The 25790-nt window shown below is 35.2% G+C and overlaps 1 protein-coding gene across 1 annotated transcript; it reads right to left on the reverse strand.

Moving 5' to 3' along the window:
• Nucleotides 1-275: 275 nt before the first annotated feature.
• Nucleotides 276-18304, reverse strand: LOC143241920 (cyclin-dependent kinases regulatory subunit-like). The gene is made up of 3 exons (XM_076485226.1): nt 18094-18304; nt 15881-16008; nt 276-555 (listed from the first exon to the last, which is right to left on the reverse strand). The coding sequence occupies exons 1-3, from the start codon at nt 18150-18152 to the stop codon at nt 473-475; spliced, it is 270 nt and encodes an 89-aa protein (XP_076341341.1). The 5' UTR covers nt 18153-18304; the 3' UTR covers nt 276-472.
• Nucleotides 18305-25790: the final 7486 nt, after the last annotated feature.

The raw sequence follows: 25790 nt of genomic DNA on the forward strand, positions 1-25790 counted from the left end.
AAAACTGTTAAAAATAAATCAATGGTTGCTGTTCTTATTAATTAAAATCTGTTTCATCTAAGAGCTTGTCACAATAGGATAAAGACCAAGTCAGTATTTATAATTAATCTATACACCCCAACACTAACTGTAGCTGGTCAAAGAAAATTATATTAAAACAGTTCACCAAGCAAATGAAGGTCATAAAATTTATTTCTTTAATATTATCACTGATTTAAAACAATATTTATACTTGATTAAATAAATTTAAACTGCATTCAGTAAACAGACATATCTAAGACATTTTAAACTTTTATTTTTGAAAGAAAAATAGAGAAATCCCTAGAAAGTAAGTTACACATGACAAATAACTTTCCAGAATTACAACAAACTCAGGATTATGTACAAACTGTGCTGAAGTAGATTACACAATAAGAATTCAGCTATTTACAATCTATTCATTTTGAAGATAAAAAAGCTATTCCAGTAAATGTTACATGTCCTCCTTCATCTGCTCCTCTTGTGAGGGGACCACATCCCCTGTAATTGGTCTTCTAAATAAAAGTATGTGAGGTTCTATAAGAAGAAAAAATTATGTATTCTGTAAAACTATGTATATTAAAATGAGTATAGACTGCACAAACAGGAGTAAAGTTAGCCTAAAACTTTCACAAACAAGACTGTTCTTTCAATACAGACTCACATAGAAAACTTTCAATAGAAAGAACAAATGTGAAAAATTAAAACAATTACAGAAAACATAAGTTTCTTTATCTTCTTATCACAAGATTATTTAATACTAGCATGAAAGTATGATAATAGTTATTGATAAAATGTGATTTAATTTTAGCTCTAAACCAAACAATAACATTGTGAAATAACACACAAGCATAAAAATAAAGCATTACAATTGTAATTAACATAAAAGTGAGATTCACAGATAATATTCCTCTATATATCACACTTTTTCCACTATTAATTAATAAGACACACTTAGTTTATCCCTGACACCTCTGATTAATAAGACACACTTAGCTTATCCCTGACACCTCTGATTAATAAGACACACTTAGCTTATCCCTGACACCTCTGATTAATAAGACACACTTAGTTTATCCCTGACACCTCTGATTAATAAGACACACTTAGCTTATCCCTGACACCTCTGATTAATAAGACACACTTAGTTTATCCCTGGCACATCTGATTAATAAGACACACTTAGCTTATCCCTGGCACCTCTGATTAATAAGACACACTTAGCTTATCCCTGGCACATCTGATTAATAAGACACACTTAGCTTATCCCTGGCACATCTGATTAATAAGACACACTTAGCTTATCCCTGGCACCTCTGATTAATAAGACACACTTAGCTTATCCCTGGCACCTCTGATTAATACAGACACTGATTAACAAGCTTAGTTTATCCCTCACCTGGCACCTCTGATTAATAAGACACACTTAGCTTATCCCTGGCACCTCTGATTAATAAGACACACTTAGCTTATCCCTGACACCTCTGATTAATAAGACACACTTAGTTTATCCCTGACATCTCTGAGTTTCGAATGCTCAACAACTACACACAAAAAATTTAACAGAATTTAAAATACAATAAAATCTACACAACAAATGTATTTTTAATAATTGTCATATTTTAAGTGCTTCCTTATGGTGATAAATTTTTCTGAGACTTGCCTTTGAGAAACACATCATGCAGGGAAATTTCAAAATGTCTGCTTTACACTTATAATGTGAAGAAAACAGTTGACATGAGCAAAATTAGCAGTAACGAGTGGTTAAACAAAAATGTCTGCACTGTTTTATCATAAATTAGAGTGGTTCTACCTTTAGACTAATGATATGGAAAGGAATAGCACAAGGAATCTTCATTTTTGGATAAATGGTAACAGAACATTTATGATATGAACTGTTACTGATAAAGACATATATCAATAACATAAGAAAATATGAACACATTATCAACATGTGTGATGAAAGTGATGTGTTGTAGATTTAATATTCAAACATTGTACCCAATGGTAATTCACTTCCTATAAATACAGCACCACAAAATCTGAAATCAAAACACTAACTTTACAGATCTGTGGTAATCACACATAAATTAACAATTTCATTATTCTGAACCGTGACCACACAAGTCTCATATTTGGTACAACGTGTCCTGTATATCAATTTCATCATTCTGAACCCAAACCACACAAGTTTCATATTTGTTACAATGTGTCCCATGTAACAATTTCATCATTCTGAACCCAGACCACACAAGTTTCATATTTGGTACGTGTCCTGTATAACAATTTCATCATTCTGAACCCTGACCATGCATGTTTCATATTTGGTACAACGTGTCCTGTATAACAATTTCATCATTCTGAACCCTAACCATGCAAGTTTCATATTTGGGACAGCATGTTCTGTATAACAATTTCATCATTCTGAACCCTGACCATGCAAGCTTCATATTTGGGACAGCATGTCCTGTATAACAATTTCATCATTCTGAACTCTGACCACTCAAGTTTCATATTTGGTACAATGTGTCCTGTATAACAATTTCATCATTCTGAACCCTGACCACACAAGTTTCATATTTGGTACATATCCTGTATAACAATTTCATCATTCTGAAGTCTGACCACTCAAGTTTCATATTTGGTACAACGTGTCCTGTATAACAATTTCATCATTCTAAACCCTGACCACACAAGTTTCATATTTGGTACAACATGTCCTGTATAACAATTTCATCATTCTGAACCCTGGTCATGCAAGTTTCATATTTGGTACAATGTGTCCTGTGTAACAGTTTCATCATTCTGAACCATGTCCACACAAGTTTCATATTTGGGACAGCATGTTCTGTACAACAATTTCATCATTCTGAACCCTGACCACACAAGTTTCATATTTGGTACGTATCCTGTATAACAATTTCATCATTCTGAAGTCTGACCACTCAAGTTTCATATTTGGTACAACGTGTCCTGTATAACAATTTCATCATTCTGAACCCTAACCATTCAAGTTTCATATTTGGTACAATGTGTCCTGTATAACATCATTCTTTGACCATCAAGTTTCATATTTGGTACAACGTGTCCTGAAAACAATTTCATCATTCTAAACCCTGACCACACAAGTTTCATATTTGGTACAACGTGTCCTGTATAACAGTTTCATCATTCTGAACCCTGACCATGCATGTTTCATATTTGGTACAATGTCCTGTGTAACAATTTCATCATTCTGAATCCTGACCACACAAGTTTCACATTTGATACAATGTGGCCTCTATTGACTGACATCAGAAGAGACACATAAAATGTAACAGAGTACAATGTAATTATAATAGAAAGATATGTCTTTCTGAAAAATGTTTTAGCTAAACCCACAAAAAAATGTACAAATGATAAACTTATATCATCACTGAGCATGAAATAAACATGCTTGTTACTATTTATCTGTGATGTTACCCTTTAAAATGTATCCACTGCTTCACCCATCACACTGACGTCAAGCATGAATGAAGTATTTTCACATTTTGCTTCACCTGGAGAAGCTGCAGGATGTACTAAATGTTCATTGCTATAGTGGTTTTTGAAATACCAGCAACGAGTTTTTCTAAGTCTGAAGATGTTTTAGTGGCTTTTATAGCATTAGTGACAAATTTCTCCAGGTCTGTATCTTGGATGATTTAGTCATTTTAGAACACCAGTGACAAGTGTCTCCAGATCTGTGTATGATATGTTTCAGTGGTTTTTGAAACATCAGTGACAAGTTCCTCTAGGTCTGTGACTGATATGTTTTATTGGTTTTGGAACACCAGTAACAAGTTTCAACAGGTCTGTATCCGAGATGTTTTAGTGGTTTTAGAACACCAGTGACAAGTGTCTCCAGATCTGTGTATGATATGTTTCAGTGGTTTTTGAAACATCAGTGACAAGTGTCTCCAGATCTGTATATATGTTTTAGTGGTTTTGGAACACCAGTAACAAGTTTCAACAGATCTGTATCCAAGATGCTTTAGTGGTTTTAGAACACCAGTGACAAGTTTCTCGAGTTCTGTATCTGATATCTTTTTGTGATTTTTGGAACTCCAGTGATGAGTTTCTCTACATCTGTATCAGATATTTTACTGGTTTCTCCAAATCTACATCTTAGGGTGGTGAATACACGACTTTTGTCTATAGATGTTAGATCCAACTGATCCTGCCAGCTCTCTATAATGAACCAACATTTTCTTTGAGCCCTAGGGGTGTATATACATGATCTTTATTATGAACTATGATAAGTTACACCAAGTAACATCAACAAGTGTTTTATATGTTTTAATTTTGGTTAAAGTATTGCTATGTATTTCAGTTACTTACTTCAAAATGATGTAATTCTTTTATTTTGCAATAGTTATTGAAGATGTAATCTGCTGAGCTCCAAAACATGTATCTGTTCCCTTGTGTTATCAATAAACAATGTTGTTTAGATTAACTATACAAATAGTATTGTAGATGTTACTGGTTGTCATGGTTAAGTTTAACAATTTAACCCTTAGAAATATAATCTGATTAACATGAATTTCATAACTGGATGGTGTGAATTTTTAAAATAAAACAACTAGGTATCTTTCTGAGAGCCATTGTTGCTTTAATCAAAACCAGGTTATCTCAAAATTCAAAAATATTTTTGTACTTATACAAACATTTTTGACAAGTACTGTATAAGAAACATTTATTTGAACATCCTTGGAAATGTTGATTGGTGTGAGCAAAGTTATTTATGAATTATAATCACTAATCTTTAATGAACACTGTCATCATGGGTCATGTATTTTGACCTATTAAAAAGCTGGCTTCCCAGGGAAATCTTATGAAGAGTCATGTCCAACTTCAGCCATCTTTTACTGGGCTGTTAAAAAACTACATAAATTTGTAATTCTATTTAATTTGTAAAACTATACAAAGAGATATTAAAAAAGCAGAAAGGATAAACATAAGTTACAGACAACAGAATTGATCAGATATAATTGAGGGGACGTCCAAAGACGTACATTTCTCACAAAGAACACTGTGACGAGCAATACAACCAGATCTGTTCTGCAATATGTTGTCAGAAATTACCCCTAACTTTGTAGAATACATACAACATTTTATCAAAGATTTGGAATAAGAAAAAATGAAGATTATATCAGTATTTAAAACATGAACATAAAAGTGTATTTTTACAGTTTTCAATTATTTCAGGAAATCGGGCCATTTATAAACTATTTTAGCAACCTGTTCATCAATAAACCAGTTATTCATTAACTCAAGTGCTTCAATGTGTTGCCACATTCAGTTCAAAAAGAGCTTTCACACAAGATTTGAGTACCTGTCTCATTATTTTTGTATAAAACTAATCTACAACAACCTCTACTAGTGTGAATGAGTACTCATGTCTTGTAAAAAAAGATGGAAAACAAATCTCAAGGTTCCCAAAAACAATCCATGAATTATCTAAAAAAAACAGTATTAATATATGTCAAAAAAAAAAACAACCAGTTTTTACAGCAAGTTTAGAACATAAATATTCAGTACAGTATTGTTCCACTAGGTTATCCTCCTAGTAACCAAGTTAACAAAAGTCCATACATCTTACTGAGGTCATGTTTCACTTAAGGAAATAACTAACCAATGCATTTAATAAAGAGAAATAATTCACATCATTCTTTATAGCCAAATACTGACATAAAGAATCCACACAATCAAACATCTGGAGTTCAACCAGTAAAATAAACCACCTGTATGCAAAATGTATTAAATCACATTTTTTCTAGTTCTTCAATGATTCAGAGCAAAATGCATGAAGTCTGTAGGTTTATACATCAAGGGTATCCTAGTGGTCCGTCACCACACTCCTGCATGTTTGACATCCCTGCTGCAGGTGTATCCTCGTGGCCCCTCACCACTCTCCTGCACGTTTCACATCCCTGCTACAGGTGTATCCTAGTGGCCCATCACCATTCTCCTGCATGTTTGACATTCTTACTACAGGTATATTCTCGTGGCCCATCACCACTCTCCTACATGTTTGACATTCTTACTATAGGTGTATCCTAGTGGCCCCTCACCACTCTCCTACATGTTTGACATTCTTACTATAGGTTTATCCTAGTGGCCCCTCACCACTCTCCTGCATGTTTTACATTCTTACTACAGGTATATCCTCGTGGCCCATCATCACTCTCCTGCATGTTTGACATTCTTACTATAGGTTTATCCTCGTGGCCCCTCACCACTCTCCTGCACGTTTCACATCCCTGCTACAGGTGTATCCTAGTGGCCCATCACCATTCTCCTGCATACGTTTCACATCCCTGCTACAGGTGTATCCTAGTGGCCCATCACCATTCTCCTGCATGTTTGACATTCTTACTATAGGTGTATCCTCGTGGTCCATCACCACTCTCCTGCATGTTTGACATTCTTACTATAGGTGTATCCTCGTGGTCCATCACCACTCTCCTGCATGTTTGACATTCTCACTATAGGTATATCCTCGTGGCCCATCACCACTCTCCTGCATGTTTGACATTCTTACTATAGGTGTAACCTTGTGGTCCATCACCACTCTCCTCCATGTTTGACATTCTTATTATAGGTGTATCCTAGTGGCCCCTCACCATTCTTCTGCACGTTTGACATTCTTACTATAGGTGTATCCTAGTGGCCCCTCACCATTCTTCTGCACGTTTGACATTCTTACTATAGGTGTATCCTCGTGGTCCATCACCACTCTCCTGCATGTTTGACATTCTTACTATAGGTGTATCCTCGTGGTCCATCACCACTCTCCTGCATGTTTGACATTCTTACTATAGGTGTATCCTCGTGGTCCATCACCACTCTCCTGCATGTTTGACATTCTTACTATAGGTATATCCTCGTGGCCCATCACCACTCTCCTACATGTTTGACATTCTTACTATAGGTGTAACCTCGTGGTCCATCACCACTCTCCTACATGTTTGACATTCTTACTATAGGTGTAACCTCGTGGTCCATCACCACTCTCCTACATGTTTGACATTCTTACTATAGGTGTAACCTCGTGGTCCATCACCACTCTCCTCACATGTTTGACATTCTTACTATAGGTGTAACCTCGTGGTCCATCACCACTCTCCTACATGTTTGACATTCTTACTATAGGTGTAACCTCGTGGTCCATCACCACTCTCCTACATGTTTGACATTCTTACTATAGGTGTAACCTCGTGGCCCATCACCACTCTCCTGCATATTTCACATCCCTACTACAGGTGTATCCTAGTGGCCCATCACCACTCTCCTGCATGTTTCACATCCCTACTACAGGTGTATCCTAGTGGCCCATCACCACTCTCCTACATGTTTGACATTCTTACTATAAGTGTATCCTCGTGGTTCATCACCACTCTCCTACATGTTTGACATTCTTACTATAGGTGTATCCTCGTGGTCCATCACCACTCTCCTACATGTTTGACATTCTTACTATAGGTGTATCCTAGTGGCCCATCACCACTCTCCTGCATGTTTGACATTCTTACTATAGGTGTATCCTAGTGGCCCATCACCACTCTCCTGCATGTTTGACATTCTTACTATAGCTATATCCTCGTGGCCCATCACCACTCTCCTGCATGTTTGACATTCTTACTATAGGTGTATCCTAGTGGTCCCTCACCACTCTCCTACATGTTTGACATTCTTACTATAGGTGTATCCTAGTGGCCCCTCACCACTCTCCTACATGTTTGACATTCTTACTATAGGGGTATCCTAGTGATCCATCACCATTCTCCTGCATGTTTGACATTCTTACTACAGGTATATTCTCGTGGCCCCTCACCACTCTCCTACATGTTTGACATTCTTACTATAGGGGTATCCTAGTGATCCATCACCATTCTCCTGCATGTTTGACATTCTTACTACAGGTATATTCTCGTGGCCCATCACCACTCTCCTACATGTTTGACATTCTTACTATAGGTGTATTCTAGTGGCCCCTCACCACTCTCCTGCATGTTTGACATTCTTACTATAGGTTTATCCTAGTGGCCCATCACCACTCTCCTGCATGTTTTACATTCTTACTACAGGTATATCCTCATGGCCCATCACCATTCTCCTGCATGTTTGACAATCTTCCTCTTATCAGACTAGTGCTGTGTATGGTATCCTCATTAGGATGGTTGGTTGATTTGGTGTTTTATGACACAAAGCAGCGAGGCTATCTGCACCAAACATCCGGTAAAAAGTTAAAATTAAAGTAAATTTAGTAAAAGTCATGAAAGGAAATTAAGGTAAAATAAAACAAAGTTTAAAAAAATAGGATAAAACAAATGTTTAGATCTAATCAACAGCAGTAAAGGAGAAACTACAGTAACACAAATTGTAAAGGACTTTCTGGAGTATAATTGGAATTATCATAACTTACCAGGAAGACTAATAGGGAGACTAAAGTACAAAAACACAGTCAGTCACCTGAAGTTGGCCTTTCTAGTCCTGGTTTTGTTATTTGATGTTATAGCCATTTTCTGATTTCAAATCGAACTAGATGGACTGTGATTCTTAAAAGGGAATCACATTAAAAAAGGTCTAATGTATAAATTAAAAAAGTAATAGCATAAAAAAATTGATGGCCTTTAAAAAACTAAAAACATTTCTAAGGTGGACAGTGTCACCATCACCAATAACACTGTTTAACGTTATGGATAAACCTTGGGACAGAAAATATTTAAAATGGTGCCATCGTTGAGAGTCGTAACAATGGCAAGAAAGTAAAATGTTGCTTATTGTGATCCAAGTGTTACACAGGTTATATATTGGTGCATCAGTTCCAAATAAAAGAAAACGATGAGTTAAAATACTGACCAATGCCTAGTCTAGTTAGAACAACTTCCTCTTTCCGATCCTTACAAAAGCAAGATGGCCAAAGTCCAATATAGGATTTTATTTGGAAAAGCTTGTTTTCACATTGCTCACTCCAAGTTGACTGCCAGCTGGCACAGAGCTGAGCCTTGAATACAGGACCATAGCATATGTATGGCATAGCATTTCATAGTATACATCATCAGGCCCAATCAATGTACTGCTAGACCAATGAAGGGCCAGTTTCAGTTACACCAGTGTAAAGGGACAGTTATAGTCATAGAAACAATCAGCTCGAAAGGAAAGAGGTGATCTCTCTGCCCAGGTCTTGATGGCCAAGAAAGTGGAGGAAGAGACAGAAGTGCTAGATACCTGGCAAAAGCTTTCACCTGGAGTATCAGCAATGCTCCAGACATCAGTTACTTCCTAGTCACAGAGCAAGATCAAGAGGGGGACAGAAGTATATTGCCCACTGACCTTTCAAATCTTGTCCCATATGACTTTGAAACTGGTGGTAGAAGATATGCTGGTTATGAACTTGATTCAAAATTCCTTCTGGCTTTGACATCTTTCCTACTGAGCATGTGTATGGGCCTGCTGGAAAGCAATGTGGTGTGAGAGTGTGGGATACCTATGAAAAGTATCCCAGGCCCGTTTTTTAACCTTCCATGCCACATGGCAGGCAGGATTCCACCAAGAGCAAGAATATTGTAGAAAACATGTTGAGCATTTAGCAATACATTGAGCAGCTGCTTGTATAACACAGTCAGTCACTGCTGCCACACGGTTATCTATTGATGGCTTACAGAAGATGGCAGGATCAAGTTCTGCGAGAGTAGTGAAAGAGTCAATTTGCCTAATCCAGCTTCCACCAGAGCACAAGGGTCAAGTGGCATCGACCATGGCCAATCTTTCTCAAAATTATAGGAAAATGATCACTGCCTCGTGGGTTATTGTCAAAACTCCATGAAAAATGGGAGAATAGTGAAGGGGAGCAAACTGAGAGATCAATAGCAGTAAAGGACTGATTTGGTGCATAAAAATAAGCACAAGAACCACTATTGAAAAGAGAGAGGTTGTGATCAGAAAGCATATGCTATATGGAGCAACCCCTCCTATCAATATCAGCACTTCTCCAGAGGGGATGATGTCTATTAAAGTCCCCAGGACTTAAATGGAAGATGATAGCTGTTCAATAAAAGCATCAAGGTCTGATTGATCATACGTCTCTCCAGGCAACAGGTAGAGAGAACAAACAGTGATGGTATGACCCAAGGAAACACGGATGGCTACAGCCTTCAAGGGTGTGTGAAGTGGTGAAGACAGGGTGGGAACACACTGATCAGCCAACAGTGCCACCCCTCCATGCACTCATCCATCACACAGCCTGTCCTTTCTGTGCAAAGAAAACTGCGAAAAGGTGACTATATTGGCAGGTTACAGAAATATTTCCTGCTAGGAAAGACATACAGGATGGTAGGAAGCAATCAGTGTTTTGATATCATCCAGACTAGAACGTAAACCTCGACAGTTCCATTGTATCAGGGTGGCCATTTTTATTTATGTGCAGGTGAATTGGGCGAAGAACCCTTTTGTTTACAACGTCTTTTTTCCTTATTCAAGGGAGGTCTATCGAACTCCATGGATCCTGCTCTGGGTCGATTGGGCAGGTCTTTGCTGTTGGAAGGGGATTCCAGAAACTGAGGACATGAACGAATGATTGTTTTGCATCTTCAGGTGAGAGAGGAAGATGGATCTGAGGAAATGCCTGTACCTGGAACCAAAGGATGTGAAACTTGTAGTTTGGTGGAATGTATATAAGGGACATAGATTGATGTTGAAGTTGATTCATCAACTTTTTAACCTTGGAGGTGAAAAGACTTTTCATTTGTTTAGAGGATGATTCTTTTGGAGGCACAGAGAGATCTGTCTGCACTCCCACTGTAGTAGTGGAATGAAGTGCAGCAGCATATGTCCGAGATGAAGTGGTGGACAGCAACTTTCGAGCCTCAGGGTAAGTAATGTTTTGAATCGTTTTCAAATGCTGCAACTCTTTTTCTTCCAAACATTTAGGGTAAGAACAAAAGTAGGACGGGTGAGAGCCATTGCAATTCATGCAATGATGGTCCGTTTCACACTTGTAGACATCATGGTTCATGCCACTGCAATGAGCACATATCAAGGAACCATGACATGACATCTTTAAGTGACCAAACTGCTGCCACTGGAAACACCTGATAGGGTTTGCAATGTGTCAGGTGGACATGGTGATGTAAATGTCAGAATGAGAACATCGGTCGGCATTGTAACTCCATATTTGCGAGTGGAGATGCGCCTCACTGCAGAAACTCCTTGGGTGGAAAAATCAGCAAGAATCTCTGACTCAGGGATGTTCTTCAAATCCCTCTTAACAATAACTCTTCATGATGAATTCAAAGTAGCATGAGATGTAATCTCAATAGGCATATCCCCCATTCACCTTTGAATGCAAAAGGAGTTCATTTGTTGAGATGTGGATGTATCCACCAACATGTCACCAGATCGAAGATTCTTTACTGACTTTGGAGAGCCAGCAAGTCCCTCTAGTCCCTTCTAAATGAGAAAGGGAGACATTTGCCTAAGTGTTTGTCAGAAAGAGAATGCAGTATAAGAAAATGAGATATAGCTGTTACAGATGTTGAATATTGCTGCTCAGAATTTTCACGATGTGGTCATTTACCTGTGGACTGTTTTGTCATTATTTTATTTTAGTTTTTATTTGAAGGATCCATAATAACAGAATGTTTCAGTCCCCACTTACCCTACCCACCATAGAGCCATACAAGGGGATGCACTACAATGCCAAACATCAGATACAATGTCAACAACCCCTGTTGAGAACATCCAACACTGGTACTTGGTTGACCCTAGCCCAAGTTGATCAGCCAATTGATCCAAGGGGCCACCCCAAGGCTGTCTGTCTACAGGAATTCAAGTCCAAGGTGGTGTGTTAGGGTTGGAACCCTCAACCCCTTCACGGGTCACCATGCACAGCAAACATGTGGGCAGATGTTTAGATCCCTGAGGAGGTAAACTGAAAGAACAAAACCTTCCCTGGGAGATTCCCTCACCATGTACAGGAATCCACATCAAGGAGTCCATATTAGGACTCGTGCTGTGTATGGTATCCTTATTAGGACTGGTGCTGTGCATGGTATCCTTATTAGGACGAGTGCTGTGCATGGTATCCTTATTAGGACGAGTGCTGTGCATGGTATCCTTATTAGGACGAGTGCTGTGTATGGTATCCTTATTAGGACGAGTGCTGTGTATGGTATCCTTATTAGGACGAGTGCTTTGAATGGTATCCTTATTAGGACTAGTGCTGTGTATGGTATCCTTATTAGGACTAGTGCTGTGTATGGTATCCTTATTAGGACTAGTGCTGTGTATGGTATCCTTATTAGGACTAGTGCTGTGTTGTATGGTATCCTTATTAGGACTAGTGCTGTGTATGGTATCCTTATTAGGACTAGTGCTGTGCATGATATCCTAATTTAAGCCTCATCATCAGTCCTGTAGAGCATCACAATAATTTTGTAATTAATTTCTATAAAACATCAACAGTAAACAATGATACTTCTCTCAAAAGTCTTTCAATCAGTTCACGCCCCAAGTATTTACAAAATACAACCATTTGAATCAGAATTTTTAATTAATAAAAACAAATTTCACAATCACAGCTGCTAACAGGTTGGAAAACTTCACAAAAAGAAAGTGACCAATACTATCCAACATTCTTCTCCATTTTAAATCCAGGTTCATCTTCCAGATGTTTGGAACTTTTCCAATACCAAGAACTTTTGAAAAAGAAGTGAGCACACCATATTTTGCTATGGTTTTCCAACATTTTAACATAATAAACCTTGCCAGTCAAGAATTTAAATACAATAGATTAGAAATGTATTTATGTTGTTCATGTCATGCATCTGGATCAGTAAAAAGACTGTTTATGTTGTTCATGTCATGCATCTGGATCAGTAAAAAGACTGTTTATATTGTTCATGTCGCTTGTTTGTTCCACAACAAGATTCCATCAAGCAACTCGTGCCAATCTCCTTTACTCTCAACATTATTTCTATAGCTCATAAAAACCTTTAAGTTATTAGGTTAGAAAGAAAGTATTGTTGGGTTTTGAATACTTTAATAATCTGAACAAACATTAGTCTTCAATTACAAGTGTAATCATGACAATTTCCCTCATTTTCTATGACACCATTCCATCTCTTAAGTTATTGATTCCTCATGAATAGATTTATTTGGTTTGGATTTGATAAATAATCTTAAGTCAGTTTTGAGCTCCTTGTTACTTGAGTACCTTTTTCTATCTAAGTAATGCTGGAAGGCTCTGAAAAAATAATAATCAGATAAAACAAGATGTGGTGAATAGGGTGTATGAGGCACAACTTCTCGTTTCAAGGCCTAAAGTTTTTCTTGGGTCATTTTTGCAGTATATAGTCTTGTCATGGAAAATCATTACATCTCTCTGACTGATGACCTTTCAGCCATGCTTGTTTGACTTGGATGCAAAATGTTGTGATGGACTACACCTCCCTGATCTCACCCAACACACCCTTTTTAGGGTGTAAGTGACTCTTTGGTGTTGGAACAGGTGTTTAACAGGGGTTCAACCATTGTCTCCTTTTTTGAAATGCTTATAAATAACCCACTTTTCACCAGTTATGACCCTTTCCAGAAGCGATTGATTATTGTGTCTTGTACCATGTCATGAACAAATGGCGACCATCTGAGCATATTTATTATTCATCAAATCACGTGGAATTTTGAGTCTTGTGGAGGTGGGTAATGATTGTTGTACTGAGCTGTTGAGCCACTTCTGTGGGGTCAACTTTGGACGTGCTTTAACTAAGGCTTGTAGGGCATCTTTATTGATTAATCATGACTGTCCAAAATGAGAGGAATCGGTGAGATCAAATTCTTCTAATCAGTACTTTATGATCCATCACTTCCTCATGTTCAACTCATTATCCCCATGAATTAAAATACACTTTTATCTTTAGTTTTACATTTCACAAGTTAACACAAAAAGTTTTTGTATTTTTAAACAAACTAAGAACAGAAAGAAATTTTAAGATTGTTTTAATGTTTCAAAACTAAACTAAAATTTACTCATGAACATTATAAATTACAACCAAACATAAGCCTATGACTATCACCATCAATCATAAACATTACAAATTACAACCAAACATAAGCCTATGACTATCACCATCAGTCATAAACATTACATTTTACAACCAAACATAAGCCTATGACTATCACCATCAGTCATAAACATTACAAATTACAACCAAACATAAGCCTATGACTATCACCATCAGTCATAAACATTACAAATTACAACCAAACATGACTATCACCCTATGATTACAAATTACAACCATAAGTCATTATCACCACATTACAAATTACAACCAAACATAAGCCTATGACTATCACCATCAGTCATGAATGACTTTAGTTATATTTGTTTCTCGTATCCTCTAAAGTTTTATACTTTTGTGAAATTGAAATATTCACAGCTTAAAAATATAATACTACTATTAACCCATTCAAGAATGAGCTAAAGATAAAATTGTAAGATTTTGTGAAGAACATATAATTTAACATCGAGCACGACTAAACTAATACAAACACTGCAACCATTTGTAAGTTTCATCTACTGTAAACTTGATATCTAAATCATCCCTCTCCAATTCCTCCAATGAATATCAGGTTTCCTATACTTAGGAGGGCAACTCTAACTCCACAACTGGTTCTAATATAAAACATATAGAAGATAATGTACAACTACATCTCCACAAACATGAAAACTGTCTACCTTTACTCAAACAATTCAAGAAGACAAGCTTACCTACTCAATTTCTCTCATTTTACCCTCCTACAATTAACAGACATATACCACTACCTACATTTATTACTTTCACAAAATAATATATTAACCAAAACTAAGACTGAATTATGTCATGAAAACAACCAACTAATCAGTATCTTCTGATTATTCCAGCCATGGGTATCTGAAATATTGCTATTACAATTTGTAATTATTTCTCATTAATTCAAGCTGTTTGGTTTCAGTATCATAATTCATTAAAAATGATATTTTAAGGTTATTACTATTTGTGTATATTCCAGTTTTCATATGGGAATAACTGATTAAAAAGCTTGACAATTATAAAATTACAATATCAGCAAAACCTGCCTACAAACAATGTTCTGTCAGTATGAACAACCTAGTGAAGATGATATAGAAAAGTCACTTTTACCCTTTTCAGGAACCACAAACCAGACGTCATACACAACTTTTGATGTCAGTCTGCTCAAAATCTTTCACCCAACTTGTTACACATCACTTGCAACCAACTTCTATTTTTTAAGAACCCAAAACAAGAATTCTGCTATCAGAAAACATCATCAAATAAAGTGAATTTATAAAACATCTCCAGTATTTGTTTCTCAAACTATTGCTGTGTAAAAGAAGTTTAGTTTAACTGATATCACCTACATTATAACCTGTCCAAACATACAGTCAACATATCTATTCATTCTCTTTGTCCTAAAAACTTTGTTTCTAGCTAATAATTTTTCAACCTGTCTGAATAAACAATTGTACTTAACACACACTTCAAATGGCATCTTGAGTTCCTACCACCATCCATTCTTCTCCAACATATTTAGTTCTTGAATAAAAGCAATGCTGTGCCCTTCTCCTGTTAAACAGTTCTCAAAACCTCCTCCCAGGTTACAATTTCAGTTATTTGTTTCTTTCACTAAACTATTGTATTTATAGACAGCACATTAAACAAAAGACCCTGTTATACTTCTTGTTTGTAAAATACTGATTGTTCTATTTTTTGTTGACAAATGATAAACCTAGAAAAACAGCCTTCAAAAGAAATTGTATTTTTAATTTAACAATAACCTGGTTCGTGCATCATGTAGTGAATCCATCCTGAACTTTGTTGAACACCCAGACTTCTCCATTCGGTCTCAGACATTAAGCGAGTTTTCGGAACAAGTTTTGCTATTTCTTTTGGAAGCATCACGTGCCTACAAAGCAGGAAATGGTTTAGTGTAATCTATATGACTTGTTTAATAGAGAAGTGATAGCAACATAACCTAACTGTATATTACAATGAATATTAAACAATATTTCATCCTTTCAGATAAAAACAAGCATTACTAATAAAGAGTAAAAACATGTGACAGAATAAAATGTCTCCAAGAATACTTCTAGATTTATACAAGCAAGCTTAAGTTCACACTGAGGTTTAGCCTCCTAGAAATAGTAATTTTAAACTCGCTAAAACATTCAGTGGAGTTTATTGCAAATATTTTAGAAACTAAACAGCTAAAAGTTCTCAATATTTCAAAGTGTTTTATCTACCAACTAACAAATCCATGAACTATCATCAGTACAGAACATTATGGTTCATAATATCATGCACTTCTAAAAACTTTATCAAACAGTCCTGGCTTCAGTAATTTCAAAGCAGTTCTGTTCAATAGAGAATATTTATTTTTTATAAATTATTAATAACTTGCTTCTACTTCACTCTATGACTACAAGATTATTAATACCAAAAAATACAAACATCTTGACTTGCCAGTAAAATATTAGAAAAAAAACAGAACATATCTATTATGATATGTGAAACTTAAGGACATCTATCCTGCTCATTACCATGACACAGTTTCATTACTTCACTCTTTGACTACAAGATTATTAGTACCAAAAAATACAAACATCTTGACTTGCCAGTAAATTATTAGAAGAAAAACAGAACATATCTATTATGATATGTGAAACTTAAGGACATCTATCCTGCTCATTACCATGACACAGTTTCATTACTTCACTCTATGACTACAAGATTATTAGTGCCAAAAAATACAAACATCTTGACTTACCAGTAAAAGATTAGAAGAAAAACAGAACATATCTATCATGATATGTGAAACTTAAGGATATCTATCCTGCTCATTACCATGACACAGTTTTATTACTATTTATTACGTGTTAACTTGTACTATACAATCAGTTAACCAATACAAGTACAAAATTTATATTTCGCTTTAGTGTTTTGCAATACTTTAATCAAAGCTGAGATACCTATTATTTTAAATAAAATAAATAAAAAACACATAGAAAACATTCTCATGTTTACATAAACCATATTAATAAATACAACATTGTTTTTGTTCTAAGTAATCTAAGTTATTCTATGTGAAAGTTTAGGTTGCAGTTGACGTCACAAGTTGAATGTCACTAATTTTACAATTCTTAGGTTTATATTAAAATACTTATATTTTCATTTAAGTTTAAAATACTTTAATGTGGTAATAAGCCAACTAGCACATATTGTCCATTCTTATATAAATACACTTTTATTTTTAGTATTACATTTCACAAATCAACACAAAAAGAATTTTCACATTTTTATACAAACTAAATCCAGAAATAAATTTTAAAGCTGTTTTAATCTCTCAAAACTGAACTAAAATATACTCATGAAAACTTACATTTTATAAGTTACAGAGACAAAACATAGGCCTTTTATTATCACTATCAATCATGAACGACTTTACGCTAAATACGAACGTTTAAATCACGTTATTAAGTATTAGTAATTCTAATACTGTATTAAAACTTAATAATAATAATATGGTGTTAACATTAACATTAGTAATGTACTAACAGGTCAATAGAAATGGTTCTGTAAAAATAAAATATTTAATTTCAATCGTAACTTGTGAAGTTGTAGTTAAATTAAGTTTAACCACAAAGCTGACACAAGTTTAACACTAGCAGTAACATTTAATTAACATACGTTGATTTAGATGTAGATCTAAGTTCTTATAGCAACAAGAGTAAATCGTCGTCGACATTAAATAATTAAACTTAACTAAAGCATACAGACTTAAGTTAAACCTAAGCTTACTGTTAATGTTACAACCTAGGCGTACTGGAGTATAAGTGTTAATGTTACAACAGAAAATTGTGAAAAACCTAAAAATATATAATATTTTAAAAATAAAATAACTTTTGTGACCTTTGACTACATATTAATAGCATTTAAATTAGGCTTATCTATAATATAGATTAAATTTAGAATCTATATTACGTCAAATCACCTGTATTCATATTTGTCATCGTAATATTTATCAGAATAATAAATATTTTTTCGAGACATAGTTCTTGGTAAATCCTAACTTTAAGTGGTTGTTTTACAAGGTATCTATTGCTGTTACAAACTTATAAATAGCATTTATTTCCGAATTCCAGTTTCAAGCGGAAGCGTTCAACTACTTTGTTTAAACTTGGGACCCAGAAATATCTATTCAATGATTGGACAACTTAACCACATGAATTATTTTTACGTTTCCCCAACAGAGGGCTACATTTGCTTTTATAAGAGGAAAATACATAAAATAGAGAGAAGAAACCTAAAATAAAAGTGTTTGATTCACTATTACAGAACACTGAATTCATATGGATACAAGCTTCGACAAACATTGGACTGATGAGTGTACGGGAAAATATCGAAACGTTTATTCATATATATATAAAAAACCGCTCGTTTGGGTTGAGAAAATATTTTACATAGAAGAGCGAACAACGTTTCGACCTTCTTCGGTCATCGTCAGGTTTACAGAGAAAGAAAGAGGTAACTGACCGGAAGCTGACCACATGTTTGGAAGGGGTTGTATAACTGAGTGTCGGAATATAGAGGACGGTATTAGATGTTTGAATATATACGTTTATTTATTTTATCATATTAATATAGGTATAAAGGCGTTCCTTTATATTGGTTTATTTTGGGTTTAAGTTGTTTTTTGCATATATATTTCTCTACAAGTGGGTTTTCTCGACATCACTGTTTATTCATATAAGTTTAGTGTTAATCCGTGATGACAAGAAAACCCACTTGTAGAGAAAAATATGGATGTAAAAACGACTTGTATGAGTTAAGAAGATTTTTTTATGTAGAGAAGTGAACAATGTTTCGACCTTCGGTCATCGTCAGGTTCACAAAGAAAGAAAGAGGTAACTGACCAATAGCTGACCACATGTTTGAAGGGGGTTGTGTAATTGAGTGTAGATGTGTAGAGGGCTTGTTTAGATGTTTGAATATATATATATATATATATTTAATATAAGTATACTGGAGGCCTAGCATGGCCTAACGCGTAAGGCGTGCGACTTCTAATCCGAGGGTCGCGGGTTCGCGCCCGCGTCGCGCTAGACATGCTCGCCCTCCCAGCCGTTGGGGTGTATAATGTTATGGTCAATCCCACTATTTGTTGGTAAAAGAGTAGCCCAAGAGTTGGCGGTGGGTGGTGATGACTAGCTGCCTTCCCTCTAGTCTTACACTCCTAAATTACGGACGGCTAGCACAGATAGTTCTCGAGTACCTTTGTGCGAAATTCTAACACAAAAATATAGGTATAAAGGTGTTTCTTTGTATTGGTTTATTTTGGGTTTAAGTTGTATAAGTAAGGCTTCTGTAATTTTGCGTTTGTTTATGTTTGTTTCTTTATTTAGTATTTGGGTGTTTTTTATGGTTATGTTATGTTTATTTGATTTGCAGTGTTCGAAAACGTGTGAAGGTAACTTTTGTGTTCTTTGAACCTGGTTTCCATTTTTCTACTTGTTTCTCCAACATAGAAGTCGTGGCAGTTATTACATTGTATTTTATAAATAATGTTGGTGTGGTGTTTGTCAGTACAGTTGTTACATAGTATAGACCTTAGTTTTGTGCCGGGTTTTAGAATAAATTTGGTATTAACTGGAATATCATATTTAGTATGGGATGTAGAAAACCTATGATGTTTCACTCATCAACAGACACTTTGTAGAAAACATTTCGATCTGTCATGAGTGATAGAACCAGTAGTATCAACAGTGAATTTTATTCGATCGCATGCATTCAATCATTGTCAGTTTCAAACATGTTTGGAAGAAATAGAAGCTGAATATGGCGATTTACCGTACCACACTGCTGTAAGATGGCTTAGTAAAGTTACCTTACGAGTTTTTGAACTTCGGATGGAGATTAACATTTATTTTGAATGAGAAAAGTCGTGCTCAGCCGCTACTTGTACACAGTAAATTGTTATGGAAATTAACAATCTCGACTGACTGAATGACGCATCTTAACGAGCTCAGTTTTAAATTGTAAGGCGATTCTGAGCTTATATGCGACACATACTGTGCAGTGAAAGATTTTCAACATAAAGTAACCTTCTTTCACTCTCAGTTAATGATAATTAACTTCAACCACTTTTCCTGCTGTGAAAAATACAACCAAGAAGCAAATTCTCCATTTCCTTTTGAATTCGCTCAAGACATTCTCACTAGTCTGAAGCTACAGTTTCAATAGGCGCGTTTCTCAGGTTTCGATGAAAATTTGAAAGCATTAAAAATCTTTCAAAATCAATTTGACTGCATTATCGAGAAATTTCCATCAGTTCTTTAAGTTGAAGTTATTAATCTGCAGTCAAATGACATGTTAAGAGACAAGTACAAAAGGCAAAACTTGATGGAATTTTATAAATGTCTCTCAGACGAAGGATATACTTCTTTTAAATTCTCTGCTCGATAATGGGTATCTTCATTTGACACAACCTATCTATGTGAAAAAATTGTTTCAAAGATGAAGTATATGAAATCTGTTTATAGGTCAGTGTTAACTGATCGCCACAATTTGACAACAGTTTGTCCCAAAAAAAGAATTCCATAGTTCTCATAGATCGATAGTACATGGAAGTTTATGTATAAAAAACATTACAGTAATCAGAAAAACAAGCTGTTTCCATAGCCTTGTATGATCATGGTTTCATTTTTATTCGCCTTGGCCCGAAGACAGAAAAACATTTTTAACCCGGTTCGTCTCCACAAACGTTTGTCGACCCCTGTTCTACACAATTGTTGACAAACTAGAAACCCATATGAGAAGAAGAGGAGAGGTGTACAAAGAAAGCCACCTTCTACATAATTGTTAACAAACTAGAAACCCAGATGAGAAGAAGAGGAGAGGTGTACAAAGAAAGCCACCTTCTACATAATTGTTAACAAACTAGAAACCCAGATGAGAAGAAGAGGAGAGGTGTACAAAGAAAGCCACCTTACATAATTGTTGACAAACTAGAAACCCAGATGAGAAGAAGAGGAGAGGTGTACAAAGAAAGCCACCTTCTACATAATTGTTAACAAACTAGAAACCCAGATGAGAGAGGTGTACAAAGAAAGCCACCTTCTACACAAGAGGTGTAGAAAGGTGTACAAAGACAGCCACCTTCTACATAATTGTTGACAAACTAGAAACCCAGATGAGAAGAAGAGAAGAGGTGTACAAAGAAAGCCACCTTCTACATAATTGTTGACAAACTAGAAACCCAGATGAGAAGAAGAGAAGAGGTGTACAAAGAAAGCCACCTTCTACATAATTGTTGACAAACTAGAAACCCAGATGAGAAGATGAAAGAAGAGAGGTGTACAAAGAAAGCCACCTTCTACATAATTGTTGACAAACTAGAAACCCAGATGAGAAGAAGAGAAGAGGTGTACAAAGAAAGCCACCTTCTACATAATTGTTGACAAACTAGAAACCCAGATGAGAAGAAGAGGAGAGGTGTACAAAGAAAGCCACCTTCTACATAATTGTTGACAAACTAGAAACCCAGATGAGAAGAAGAGGAGAGATGTACAAAGAAAGCCACCTTCTACATAATTGTTGACAAACTAGAAACCCAGATGAGAAGAAGAGGAGAGGTGTACAAAGAAAGCCACCTTCTACATAATTGTTGACAAACTAGAAACCCAGATGAGAAGAAGAGGAGAGATGTACAAAGAAAGCCACCTTCTACATAATTGTTGACAAACTAGAAACCCAGATGAGTAGAAGGTGAAAGGTGTACAAACAGATTTTCTTTCCTAAGTGATGTGACAAATGACGTCACTTCATCTGCTGAAACTGAAAGGTACTCTAGGTGTTCCCAAAAACTAATTGGTGCTTACCCATAGGACTTGGACACTAATCTTTCTTCCGAGCTTCAGCAGTTTCACTCATATGTATGCCATAAGTTCAGTGCAACAAAAACTGTAAAAGCCAGATTTAGTCATGCTGAACTTTATAAAATAATTTCAAAAGACAAAACTGAGTGTGCGTTTACAAACGTAGACATTGCATTGCGTATATTTTTAACATTAATGGTCACAAATTGCACAGCTGGTCATATTAAATATACGGTCAGAACTAACAACTATGTGACAAGACAGGCTGGATGCCTTGTTTCTGCTAAGTATAGAAGCACATTTGTTACGTCAAATTAGTTTTGAAAACTTGATCAAAGACTTTGCAATTAAAAAATCTAGAAAAAATTCTTTTAAAATTTAAATAAATATTAAGGCATAGGCAAATAATTTGCTTGCTGGGTTTTTTAACATCAAAGTGAGGAGTTTTTGAATAAAAGGGTTTTGAGTAAATTTTTCATTTCCGTTAACATCAACATGAGAATTTTTAACATCAAAGTGAAAACAAATATACAGCAAAAATAAATCATTTTAGTTATCACTAATCAAAGAAGTTTGTTTGTTTTCAAATTCGCGCAAAACTACACGAGACCTATCTGCGCTAGCCGTCCCTAATTTAGCAGTGTAAGACTAGAGAGAAGGCAGCTAGTCTTCACCTCCCACCGCCAACTTTTGGGCTACTTTTTCACTTACGAATAGTGGGTTTGATAAATACATGAACAACAAGGACTGGTTTTAATTGTTGTTGTTTTTTAAGTTTATATCAGTTTAAATTGTGGAACAGCCGAGATGGGCCAATAGGTCTCATGTTATTCCAAAACGTTATTGCATTAAAATATCAAAGCTCATGAAAGTTATGAATTATAGAGATCAGAGCACGTTCAAATTAGAGTATTCGTGGTTTGATTGAGTTAGTTTAGTACCAATCAAACAGTTCAATGTAAGTAAATTTATTCAGTTTTAGCAGTGACTCGCTGAGTTAAGTGTTTGCTTGTCTATAAAATCTCATAAGGTTGTGCGTAATCTCATAGTTTGTGTAGAAATGTTATATTTGAAGTTGGGAGTGTATGCATTACATTAGGTCTACTATTGAACGGTTGTAATAAACGTTACAAAAGGAAAAGGTAATTTGTTATCGTTAGATGAACTGGCATTATTTTTACTAAATATTTTGTTTGCTTGTTTGTTTTGAATTTTGCGCAAAGCTTCTCAAGTGCCACCTGCGCTAGCCGTCCCTAATTTAGTACTGTAAGACGAGAGGGAAGGCAGCTAGTCATCACCACCCACCCCCAACTCTTTGGCTGCTCTTTTACCAACGAATAGTGGAATTGACCGTATATTATAACGCCCATACGGCTGAAAGGGCTTTGCTAAATAATCAAAAGAATTCAACCAACAACGGAGCACGTTTCAGCAATATAGCATCACTAGTTATTGTATTATAATTTATCGTAGTTTCAAAGGAATTTGGTTTTAGTTACATAGTTACGGAAGTATCAGATGAAATATTTTTAATCGTGAATCCTACGTAAAATTATATTGAATATAATTATTATCAAACGTATCTGCGTAAAAAGGGAAAGTAATATGAATGAAAATACAAATTTTCATACGGTAGTAAATAAAATATTTATTTTAATTTATTTTGAATTCAAAATGTTTTTATTTTCAGTTTGTTTATATTAATCAACCATGATGATGTCCGGGTATATATAATATATATAATGTGCCATATATTCTAATATATGTGTTATTGCATCCATAACAACACTTTTTACGTTAGTTAAGCCTAGCCTCAAGTCAAGTTCAATATAACTAGTACCACAGCAGATTACGTTAAGACGTTCAAGTGTAAACTCTGAATTCTGAAACGTCATATGTTTCAGCCGTTGTACTGAGTTTGTGTTTTGTTGTGGTGTTTTTTAATCTGTTCTTGTTTCTTAAAGAGTGAAATAACACTTTGGACTACATTGTGCGCTCATTTGTTTGTTTTTAAACACAAAATTAAATAATGGAATATCTGTGCTCTGCCCTCCATAGGTATCAAAACCCGGTTTTTAACATTATAAGCCTCTTGACTTATCCTTTGCCACTTGATTGAACACTGCGTTCACTGAGAGGATTCAAACTGTTTTATTATATTGCAACAGGTGGCAGCAGTGTACACAAAATCCTTTATTAACTCTCTATTGGCTTTATTATTTTATTTGTTCGGAATGTATTATAAAACATATTATGAAAATTTACTGATTTTACTGTTATAAGCATGTCTTTTTATAATACGTATAGTTTTCGTATTCATTCGCTTTTCTGTCGTGAAAAGTTGTGATACACTTATACGTTTGTTGATAAGTTCAAAGTTACCGCGGGTATCGAAACTATATTTGTAAAGAATAACCTATAGAATTAAAGAAAAACATGTGAAAATTAATTCAAGATAAAAATGTGTGTTTCTTATATTTACCTTGGATCTTTATGAAACACCCTTGTCGAGACTGAAAAGAACGAATCTTCTGTTGGTGGACAAAAATGTTCGTGAAATCATAAAAACGTCAGACATAGATTCGTCATTTGTTCTAGTACAGAATTGGCCAAACCGCGGCTCTTTCACATATAATGTGCAGTTCGCAGAAATGTGTTGGCTGAACTTATTTTTGCATCATAATTAATATAAAAAGCAAATAAAAAAATTCAAGCTTTACAATTATTCATTGACTATAAACTGAGAGTCCACTAGATCAAAACGTTAGCTTAATGTTCATGGTGAATAAATATATTTAATAATTTAAATCCTAATTTTAATGTTAGATTTAAATAAGAGATTAAAGAAATTCCTGATCAACAAAGATCAGAGGAGTTGTACTGGATCAGTAACCATACAAGTAAGGATTACAGAGGAATTGTATTGGATCAGTAATTATACAAGTAAGGATTACAGAGGAATTGTATTGGATCAGTAATCATACAAGTAAGGATTACAGATGAATTGTATTGGACCAGTAATCATACAAGTAAGGATTACAGAGAAATTGTATTGGATCAGTAATCATACAAGTAAGAATTACAGAGGAATTGTACTGGATTAGTAATCATACAAGTAAGGATTACAGAGGAATTGTATTGGATCAGTAATTATACAAGTAAGGATTACAGAGGAATTGTACTGGATCAGTAACCATACAAGTAAGGATTACAGAGGAATTGTATTGGATCAGTAATTATACAAGTAAGGATTACAGAGGAATTGTACTGGATCAGTAACCATACAAGTAAGGATTACAGAGGAATTGTACTGGATTAGTAATCATACAAGTAAGGATTACAGAGAAATTGTATTGGATCAGTAATCATACAAGTAAGGATTACAGAGGAATTGTACTGGATTAGTAATCATACAAGTAAGGATTACAGAGAAATTGTATTGGATCAGTAACCATACAAGTAAGGATTACAGAGGAATTGTATTGGATCAGTAATCATACAAGTAAGGATTACAGATGAATTGTATTGGACCAGTAATCATAGAAGAAAGAATTACAGAGGAATTGTACTGGATCAGTAATCATAGAAGAAAGAATTACAGAGGAATTGTGTTAGAGAATCAGTGATCATACAAGCAAGGATTAAAGAGGAATTGTTCTGGAGAATCGGTAATCATACAAGCAAGGATTACAGAGGAATTGTTCTGGAGAATCAGTAATCATACAAGTGGTGCTGACAACGTTTGTTTTAGTGATCGCGTGATTGTGGCGTGTGTGGCTGTGTTGAAGGCAGTAAATTTAGTGGAGTGTTAGTA

Source organism: Tachypleus tridentatus, unplaced genomic scaffold (genome assembly GCF_004210375.1).
Source record: "Tachypleus tridentatus isolate NWPU-2018 unplaced genomic scaffold, ASM421037v1 Hic_cluster_1, whole genome shotgun sequence".
Lineage (NCBI taxonomy): Eukaryota > Metazoa > Arthropoda > Merostomata > Xiphosura > Limulidae > Tachypleus > Tachypleus tridentatus.